The 11335-nt window shown below is 41.2% G+C and overlaps 1 protein-coding gene across 1 annotated transcript in view; it reads right to left on the reverse strand.

The window, feature by feature from the left end:
- Positions 1–11335, reverse strand: part of htra3b (HtrA serine peptidase 3b) — a 44491-nt gene that overhangs the window by 16949 nt on the left and 16207 nt on the right. The window contains exons 4-6 of the mRNA XM_043698729.1: positions 9745–9939; positions 5210–5242; positions 4742–4856 (exon numbers count right to left, since the gene is read on the reverse strand). Of these exons, the coding sequence (XP_043554664.1) occupies positions 4742–4856; positions 5210–5242; positions 9745–9939 (343 nt within the window). The remainder of the gene's footprint in view (positions 1–4741; positions 4857–5209; positions 5243–9744; positions 9940–11335) is intronic.

An 11335-nucleotide genomic window follows, 5' to 3' on the forward strand; every position in this document is an offset into this window, starting at 1 on the left:
AGAGAAAGAAAAGAGAGGAGAGGAGGAGCGAAACAGGGGGAAGGGAGAAAGGGGGAAAGAGCCTCAAATACTAGAAATATTTGGGTGCCATCAACATCACAGAGTCAAGGCTGCAGACTATGATCACTGGAGGTTCAGGAAATGTCAACTGCCTCTGAGTAGTTGAGACATAGTAAGGCCATTTGAGTAGACTTCAGTGAGCAGTGTCTATCACATTAAAAGTAGACAGTTTTGCACACACACACACCTCCATTTGATAGAATATAGAAGTATGAATTGAGATGGAGCTCAAGGCCTTAGTATCAGTTGCGTGACAAACCCCTTCATTTCCCAGAAATTAAAATGCTATAAACAAGGAAATATCATGGGTCCCTGCTGTGGTGGGGACATTTAGACAGTCAATTCTGTGTAGGCACAATAAATTGTGGGGGGGGGGAGTAAGGAAAAAGAGAGATACTCAACATGTGTGCAAGATGGGGCAGGAGATTATACTCTATTGGAATCCATGGGTTACTATGGAAGGGGCATGCCTCTGGTCACAACCAGCCTGGATTTGAGAGGGACTGCACAGCTCGCTTGCAGGAACGACTAAGCTGTAGGACCAGGGCTCAGGGTAACCTAGAGACAGGAGATCGTAATTCAAAAGTGGTACGTGGGAACATGTAGAAGCTCAGTACTGATGGGTTGAATGGAGACAGCAGGAAGAAACGTGGAGACTCTCAGATATCTCTATCCTACAACTTATTCTCTGTGTCAGCTTCCACATACAAAGTCAGTGTGCACGAAATGGAAAATGACTGACCACACACAAAATGGACAGAGTGATTGTTATTCTTCTGTTGGAGCAGGGGATGGGTGGGGAGGTTGTGTGAGAGAATCATGTGAGGGCCTCAACAGCACTGATCAGTCACTTCTGAAGCACTGGTCTTCTGTTAATCATCTGAAAGGCAGGCAGTGTCCAGCTGTGTGGGATATAAATCCTGATCACTAACAATCTTGATCATTGCAAATTGATCAAAGGCATCTTTGTGAAGGAGAAGTCATTACAATGATCTTAAATGGTAGTTGCTGGCCACAATTCATAAAGACAATCCAAGATCCCAGACTGCACAATAGCTTGGAGATGCCTTCCTCTCACCTTGACCTGGAAGGATTCACCAACGTGCTCTTGAATGCAATGTTATCTTTCTTGAGGGGTGGGGTGACAAGGTATCCCATGCTCAATCCCCTCCTATATTTGCTGCGCACATTGGAACAAAGTCTGAAAGTCCATGGAGAATCATTCCATGACGTTCCTTGACAGAGTACTCCCATGTTCCACTAGACAGAGGATTATGTTAAACCATGAGACAGGTGAGGTAAATGCTGATTGCTTACATTACGAAGGCAGTCTTCTGTTTCGGATATTCCCCACACAGGTTCAATGGAACCCTGACCAATGGATCCAGCTGTGGCAGAGATTGTGGTCATTGGGCCAGAGGGGCAATGAAGGTGCGGAGAAATCAAGGTGAACAGATGCTCTAGCAAGGGGAGGACCAGCAGCAATGTCCAGCAGTGTCTGAACAGCTTCTACATCAAGTCTTGCAGCTAAAAAAGGTCCCTTCAGGGTGTGTCGAAGATACAGGAGATCCCAGATCCATTGCTCTTAAAACCATTACCACGGAGTAAGGTGCAGACAGAGGATGTCCTGGGAGACTGTCACTGAGCTACGCCAACTGCTGAAACTGCAACGGAGACTGGAACAAAGTGGGTGGCCTTTCTGTTCCATGGGCAGTCAAGGTGACAGCAGCAAGAACCTTTTTATACACATGGCACCTTCCCATGATGCATTGCCAATCTGTGTATTGTCTCAAACATTGACTCCACAACTGTATCAAGGCTGTTCCCACCGCAGTCCACGTCAGGTCACACCACCTTATTTTGTTACCCGTTGGTAAGGTCAGTGCTGCAGCCGGGCAGATGGATTTGCCAAAATCGCTGGCTTCCCTCAGGTGCAGGGTGCATCATACGGAGAGGGCCACATCAAAAGAAATGGAAAAAGATTCCACTCCATCACCGTACAAGCCATCTCTGATCATCATCCCAGACAGAGTGGGCTGAGTAATCTTTCCATACTGTGCTTTGAACAACTGGGGCAGGCAGAGAGGGGGATGGAATGGATGCTGAACAGCTGGCAGAGAGGCAGCAGCAGTCTTTTGAGGGGGTAGATGAGGACATTCAGTAGGGGAAGAGTATTATCTTCACTGTGGTAGGAGGGCTTCAACATTGGGCACAACAAACCAAATAGAACTTAATCTGCAACTGGTTCCAACAGATCTGGACTGGCACAGTGATCTCATTGACTGTAAATTGGTTGCTCACCAGAAACATGTTTGTTCCCAGCCATTTGAAGCTTTTGTTTGCTTTTCCTTCACTTTTGCTGTTGCTGAGATTGTTCACACACACTATCTAGTGAAAACAATGATTCGGTGTTGGGCAATGCCAGGCACAGGGCATGGGGAAAGAATGGCACTCCCCTAGACAGGGTTTAAAGGAAAGGTAACCTGTGTAGCTTGGTGCTTAAATTGCACTTCAATAACAAAAGGTGTATTTCTGTATTTGTCCATGAAATGTCAACCATAGCAACTGTGTGACTGGACAGGCATTGCTTTTTTGCCCCCCCTCCCACAAGGCCACAGTGAAGGAGCAGATCCTTGCTGGCAAGACAAGGAGGAGTGTGCAGCTGGCCTTTAAAAATGCTACCAATGCCAGAAATCCCGAGAGGTCCCAACAGCAGCAAGCAGTTCTGCCTTTGAAGAAAGAAAATTCACTATGGATCACTGAGACAAACTATCCAAACTAAACATAAAATTCAGCCCAATATGATGGGGTTTTTTTATGCGAGTCACACTGCAATCCACCTTTGGCCTGTGAATCTTTGGCTAAAATATTATTATTATTATTATTATTATTAGGATAATAAAGGATCTTGGGTATTTTTATGATATAAAGGTGCTATATAAATAGAAAAAAAATCCTCCTGTTCTGCCACTTAGCTTCAATTGTTCACACTCCTTTCAGATTTTATCTATACAATTTCCCCTTCCAAACCTTATTGTGATACTACCATCTCTTCAAGCCTGCACCGGAAATAATTTAGATGTGGCACAAACTGGAGTGCTGTTATTGCATTGTAACTTTGACAAAGTGTCCAATTCTTAACCAGTTAAAATAGATTTAAACTAGCACATGATAATCTCCCAGAAGAAAATTCACCAGAAGACCTCCCAAATAAACCACAATCTCTGTGAAGAGTGTTTTTGTGGTCAGGTTACTGTACCTACGAATTATCTAATATTGCAAGAGAAGGATACCAGATACCACTTATCACATTTCAAGAGCAGATACATTTGTACCAGAACTTGTAACTAGCACAAAACCTAATCAGGAAGCCTAGTGGAATGTTGGTGGCCCTTAATTCAAGGGGGTTGGAGTATCAGACTAGGGAAGTCTTAGTACAACTGTACAAGGTGCAAAGACTATATTTGAAGCTCTAAGAGCTGTTTGGGCCCTCCTTTAAGGGAAGATATCATTTCATTGGAGGCAATGCAGAGAAGATTCAATAGGATGATCCCTATATCGCAGTAATACACATATGAGCAAAGATTAAACAGATAGGACTATACTCACTGGAGTTGAGAAGAATGAAAGGTGATCTCATTGAAACATATAGGATTCTTAAGGGTCTTGACAGCGTAAATACTGAGAGGACATTTCCCCTCATGGGAGAGTCTATGATCAGAGGGCATAGTCTCACAATAAAGGAGTGCCAATTTAAGACTGAGATGAGGAAGGATTGCTTCTTTCAGAAGGTTGAACTCTTTGGAACTCCTTGCCACAGAAAGCTGTGGGGACAGAATCCTTGTGAATATCGAAGGCTGAGTTAAATAGATTCTTGATCTCTTAAGGAATGTGTGATCAGCCATGATCCTAGTGAATGGCACAGCAGATTCGAGGGGCCGAACAGCGTATGTCTGTTCCTATTTCTTATGGTCCTACTAATTTTTTAAAACAAGGACTGAATACTTTTACTTCAGGGTAAGTCTAAATCAAAACTACAAACATCTGCTATTAATGGGAGGTGAGTGCATGGATCTTCCCACAACTGATCAGGCTTTTAAAAAATGCCACCTCAGTATATTCCTTAAAATATTCCTTAATTGTATTCCTTAAAATACAACATATTGAATATGATGTATACATAGATGATTTGAAGGGTGCGTGTGCATGTGTATGCGTAATTTGTTTTATGTTGCCTTTCAAATATCTGAGGCAGGAAATCAATTTTCAGCCCATTTCTTAAATTCACTTCCTTTTCCCTTTCACATTCCTACTTTACGTTTGTAGGAATATATGTCAGATTGTGGGTGATGTTACAAAACAAAAATCAGTCCTACTTCAGACCACACCCACCTTTAAAAAATGCATACTTATGCTTTTGCATATTTGACCCGATTTCAAGTAGTACTTCCAAATTTATATCCAATCTTTGAATTGCAGAATATCCTATTGCCTTTTCCTGTATCATCATTCAAAACAATTGCTTCCTGCTCTCGCCTGGGGTGTCATGTTTCATACTTTATAGCAGATTTTGCAGCTGTTGGTTTGTTTTTCTTGTGGTGATCAAGATTATGCTTTCTTACTGTTATATCTGCCACTTTAGAAAATAAACCAGCTTAGTTGACACACTTAACATTCTTACCTTTGGTGTGTTTATCGCGAGAGTCAGTAAGAAATATTGCAATGCGATCTGATGGAATTGCAAAGGAAATGCCTGCGGTGACTTTCAGTGTATTTATTCCTATAACCTCCCCGTCCTGTAGAATGATAAATGTTTTAAAAGCTTAAAAAATACAAACTCCAGGGTGTATTCCAAATGTCACTGATAGTATTTGCTGCTGTTAGATTCAGAGGTTGATATATGCTTTGAAGTTCTGCATAGTATAATTATTTTTCTGACAGATAAAACCATGTTAAATCTTAACTCTTTAACAACATCCAGATGTTAGTATCTGATCTGCTCCGAAGAGCTAACAAAAACAAAAAAAATGGCAAATACACACAAAGCAGATACAATAAAGCTTCGTCATGGATGCATTTCTCAAGTACGTTTTAAACAAATATTTTCGTTAAATCATGGAAGAAGTTGAAATGGCATAATTGAGCTTACCAAGTTCACTAAAGGTCCTCCAGAGTTTCCATACTTCAGTGATGTGAAATACATAGAAAGAAAGCAGATATTGAGTATACATATTGAATGGCAACAACATTCAATTATACAGATTATTGCACAACATCACGAGAAAGCTACCAATTTAACAGTCTGTGAACTAAGTGTACTATTGTATAGATTACAAACAAGGCAGGTAGTGTCAGTGTCCCAACGGTACATGACATCAGATACTGGTCTCACTTTCAGTTATCCCCATTGTACTGCCTTAAGTGTAGTTTGTTCACTCATTCATTTCTGTACATTGAATGGGCAGTAAAAATCAGTAAGCTAGAATCCCAGATTATGTATAACTGTGATATTACAGCAGTGTAAATACTCAACGTTGTGAACAAACTTTAAGATATGTCTCAACAAAAATCCAATTGATGTAATATACTGTATTTGATACAGAAGCTAACATATAGGGCAACAGCAATCAGACTACACCATACTGGCAGCAGTATTTCACCAAGAAACCACATCACGGTGGCATATCAGGAAGTTGCACTCCACTAAAAAGGTGATAATATCTTCACCCTCTTTCAATTGTGAAATATCCTCCCATTTTTCTTTTTACTACTTCTTCCCAAAGGTAGTGTCTCATGGTGGTGTATGAATCCATAAGAGATTATGCTGATGTTTGATTCTACTGGTTATTAGGCATTTACAAATCCTGACAGTTCGTTGCACAGACTAACTTTAGGTCAGCACATTTAACATCAATCATCACCTCATTTGATCTTTATAACTATGCAGCAGATTTCTTATGCAAGACTATGTAAGACCATTTACCGTCATCATAGTTATTAACTTGCCAAAGGACTAATTCCTTTCCCATCCTGCTTTTTTCCAGAACCAATGAAAATTATTCAAAACCATTCCGTATTTGACTAAGAATAATTCCCTTGATTTTAGTTCAATCATCATTGAATCTGTTGACTTTCATGTCCACATAAAGTTAGATCAACAGCTTTGGGGGATTAAAAAAACACTATCAAAAGGCAATGAAAATATTAGTCACCTTTTTGAGCTTATTGGGTATGAATTTTATTGAAAACTACACTCATCTTTTGTGAATCACTAACATGGCCTACATAAATACTTGATGATAACATGCTGTATTAAATATGCAAATTAAAAGTGTGTTGACATTTTAGGCACAATCTTAGTTTCACCACAGTGTGGAAACAGGCCCTTCAGCCCAACCAGTCCACACCGACCCTCCGAAGAGTAACCCACCCAGAACCATTTCCCTCTGACTAAGGAACCTAACGCTATGGGCAATTTAGCATGGCCAATTCACTTGACGGGTCTCTGGCGCTGAGAGACAGCAGTGCTAACCACTGAGCCACCATGCCACCCATTCGTACATCTTGGCATAGCAAAGGTGCCACTGGTGTTTAAGTTAGAACACTGAGCATGAGGAATACACTGTCTTCTTACTGTAATGCTGTGATAGAGTTAACATAGAAAACAAGAGGAGTAGGCTCTTTAAGCCTGCTCCACCATTCAGCATGATCACAGCTGATCATCCAAACTCAGTATCCTGTTTCTATGTTTCACACATACACGTTGACCCATTTAGCCCCAAGAACTATATCTAACTGCTTCTTGAAAACAATGTTTTGGCCTCAACCAAATTTCTATGGTGAATTTCACAGGCTGATTACATAAAGAAATTTCTCCTCATCTCGATCCTAAATGCTACCCTGAAATAACTCTAATCCCGTCACCAAGTCTGTTTTTTTTAAACATGTGGAGAGTCCTTGACACTGATCCAGTTTCCTCAGAGCCAGCTCTCAGTGAACAGAACCTCGGACACTCCTTTTTCTTTTTTAAAACCCCCACACTACCGCCTAACTGCGGTTGTGCTTATTTTTTCCCCAGGTGTGAGTGTGAGCCCAGGTGTGAGTGTGAGTGTGAGTGTGAGTGTGAGTGTGAGTGTGAGTGTGAGTGTGAGAGAGAGAGAGACACAGTGCACAAATATTATTCAATTTCCACCACCAGGAAGATAGGAAAACACCTGGATGGACACTCCTTTTTCTATCTGTCCGCCAGGGCTCCCTGACTGGATCAGATTAACAGGCCCAATCAGCGACTTCATTCTATGAGGTCCACCTAGCTCACCTCATTGCAATCACTACATTCCCTGTATCTTTAAACTGTAAGTCAGGTTCTCAGTCAGCAGCAATATCCTTCCTATGTTTACCTCGTTTAGTCTGGTTAGAGTTTTATAGATTTCAGAGATCGCTCTCATTCTTTTAAACTCTACTGACTATAGTCATACCTGATCCAGTCCATATGTTAGAGCTGCCATTCCAGGAATCAGTCTGGTAAATCTTCATTACACTCCCTCTGTAGCCAGTACATCCTTCCTCAGAGGAGAGCAAAACTGCACACAATACTTCACATGTGGTCTCATAAACACCCTTTAAAATTGCAGTAAGACATCCCTACTCTTGTACTCGAATCCTCACATTATGAAGGTCAACATACCATTTGCCTTCTTCACCACCTGCTGCTCCTGTGCGCTTTTAGTGACTGGTATCCAAGGACAGCCAGTCACTAAAAGGTCTCTGTGCACCTCCATCTTTCCCAATCTAATCGCCATTCAAATAATGATCTGCCTTCCTGATTTTGCCACAAAAATGGCTAACCTCACATTTAGCCACATTATACTTCATCTGCCATGCATTTGCCCACTCACTCAACTGGTGAATTGAATTGAATTTATTGTCACGTGTACCAAGGCACAGTGAAAAGCTTTGTCTTGTGAGCAATACAGGCAGATCACAGCAGCAAAACCAAAAACACAGGTACAGGCAAATGTTAAGAGTTTGCTGATCCATTCAACATTCTAATAATCATAGGTTAGATTTGGTTTCGAAACATCTGGTGCGTGCGTTCAGGCTTCTGTACCTTCTCACAGTGAAGCATCTCTACGTCCTCCTCACAGCACACCCTCCCATACAGTTGTGTGTTGTCTGGAAACATTACACGTCTAAATCATGAATATATATTTTGATTAGCAGGAGTCCATGCACTGATCCTTGCAGTACCACACTAGTCCACTGCCTGCCACTTGGAAAAAAAGAGCCATTTAATACTGCTGTTTCCAGTCTGCCAACCAAATTCCCTATCCATGTCAGTATATTACCCAGAATCCCATGTGCTTTAATTTTACATTGTAATCTCTTAACTAAGCCTTCCGTAAGTCCAAGTAAACACTATCAGTTAGCTCCCTCTGATCAACTCTACCAGACGTATCCTCAAAAAAACTCCAGTAGATTTGTCAAGCAGGACTTCCCTTTCGTAAATGCGGATTCTGTTTGACCCTTTCACTGTTTTCAAAGTGCTCAGGTGTTAAATCTTTTGTCATAGATTGTAACATCTTCCTCATATCTGATTTCAGGCTACCCACTCTAGATGCCTGGTTTTCTGTCTTCCTCCCTTCATAAATAGAGATGATACAGTAGCTACCCTTTAATCCATAGGAACTGTTCTAGAGTCTGTAAACTCTTGAAAAATGACCATCATTGCATCCAATTTCTAGGACCAGACATAGACTAGTCAGGCTCTGAGGATTTGTCAGTCTTTAATTCTATCAATTTCCCTGACATCCCATCTCTGCACTAACTATGATCTACTTCAGGTCCTCCCTCTCACTGCACCACGTGTTCCCCAACATTTATAGTCTCCTTTGTGACGGAAGAACCAAAATACATATTTAATTTGTCTGCCATCTCTTTGTGACCCATGAAAACCTCTCCAATTTCTGACTGTAAAGGACCTACATTTGTCTTTTTCTCATCACCCACCTTTGGAAGCTTTCAGAATCAGTTTGTCTGTTCTGCCCAACCTCACACTTGATTTTCCTCCTCCCAATCAATACTTTTGTCCTCTTCGACTGAAATCTAAACTGTTCTCAAAATTTCAGATCTGTTGGGTTTTTTTTTTAAGTCAAATTTGTCTGCCTTTTCCTTGGATCTTACACTATTCCTATTTTCCCTTGTTAGCCATGGTCAGGCCATCTTTCCCATTTTTGTTGGGTGTCAGACAGGAATGAATAATTATTACAGTTGCTCCAATGCACATTTTTACTATTGCCTGTCCACCGCTATCCTTCTGAAGTAACGTTCCTCAATTGATCATAGCCAAGGATAATTGGATTTTAAAGCAAACCGACTAATGGCTATGCAGAATGTGATAATCTTTCTGGAACTTGGTTACTATTGAGAATCAGGAAGCATTTATAACTTGCCCTGGAGATTAAATAAGCAGCATAAAAGTTCATGTCAGAGAGCACAAAACATGCTACATGAACTGGCCCATTATCACTTTATTTCTTATGTTCTCAGTTTTTGCTAACAAACACAGCAACTGTTTTAGTGTACGTGGCAGAAGTGGCCTGCCACAATAATTTGAACTAGGCTAATTTCACTCCATTCCAATGTATTTCACACAGTGAAAAGACCTCGATACAATGTACTTACATTGATGATGGCATCTGTCTGAATGTAATCCATATCTGAATCTCTGAGACCCAGCTCTCGTCCATCCCGTTGAGCAGAGCTGACAATTCCAGTTGTTACGGTATTTTGCAAAGCAAAAGGGCTCCCAATAGCAACTACAAATTCTCCTGGCCTGAGGTCGACAGACTGACCTAGAGATAGTACTGGTAGCTTTCTCTGCAAAATATTAAATTAAAGCTCAGAATGCAATCTTACCAAATAGCATCTGGTTTGTCAGTGTGACACAGAAGTAGCCTTTTCTATGCAAAGTTGTACTAACAGTCTGGATATCATAATGGAATTTCACTCCTTCTGACAGAGACAATTACATTTTAACCTTACTACATTGGTTTTGAAGCAGTCTGGGAGTTCAAGTGAGTGAAACTTGCTGAAATGCAAGGTCTTTCTTTTTTGTGACATCACAAAATATTTTGCAGCTTTAATATGCACAGCATATTTATAGGTTTAAATATCTAACTGTGCTCCAACCTAAACACAAAGTAATGTGACAGGGTACTTGATTCCAGTTGTGAGGAATGCATTTGTAATTTACACAGACCAGATCATTGTAAACTCACTTTCTCACTTGTGGAATAATGCTGAAATTCTACTAACATTTATCTATATCCTTAGCTGCATTTTGGTTGTGCACAACTAATATTTATTTCAGCTTGTAAAATAAGAGTTGATTTTGTTTGCCATTGTCTATCCTAGTTAGAGAAGGAAACACTTTACTGAATTGGCTGGCTGAATTTAAGACTCCAAAAGAAACTTTCTCCAAGTTTTCACATGTTGCAATGTTTTGCAGTTAAAGTTATCCCAATATTGGAACAATGGAAATATGGACATGTGGACATTGAGGACACCAATACTGGTGTTAATTGATCTCATGAAATAATTCAAGGCCAGCTTATTCACATGGTATCACTGAATTTCTGGTGATTATCTTGAAGCTAAATGTGGCAGCAACAGAACCATGTTATCGAAATGGTAACCTTGCTTTGTAGGTCCCACTGCCATGTGTGCTTCCACAGACACTCACTCGTTTGGCCGAACTGGTCCTCACCCTTAACAATTTCTCCTTCGAATCCTCCCACTTCCTCCAGACCAAAAGGAGTAGCCATGGGCACAAGTATGGGCCCCAGCTATGCCTGTCTCTTTGTTGGCTACGTAGAACAGTTGATCTTCCGTAATTACACCGGCACCACTCCCCACCTCTTCCTCCGCTACATTGATGACTGCATTGGCGCCACCTCGGGCTCCCGCCAGGAGGTTGAGCAATTCATCAACTTCAACACATTCCACCCGGACTTTAAATTTACCTGGACCATCTCTGACACCTCCCTCCCCTTCCTGGACCTCGCCATCTCCAGTGACGACCGACTTGACACTGACATTTTTTTTTTTTTACAAACCCACCGACTCCCACAGCTACCTGGATTACACCTCTTCCCATCCTACCTTTTGCAAAAAATGCCATCCCATATTCCCAATTCCTCCGCCTCTGCCGTATCTGCTCCCAGGAGGACCAGTTCCACCACAACACACCAGATGGCCTCCTTCTTTAGAGACC

Source organism: Chiloscyllium plagiosum, chromosome 1, assembly GCF_004010195.1.
Source record: "Chiloscyllium plagiosum isolate BGI_BamShark_2017 chromosome 1, ASM401019v2, whole genome shotgun sequence".
In the NCBI taxonomy this organism is placed as follows: domain Eukaryota; kingdom Metazoa; phylum Chordata; class Chondrichthyes; order Orectolobiformes; family Hemiscylliidae; genus Chiloscyllium; species Chiloscyllium plagiosum.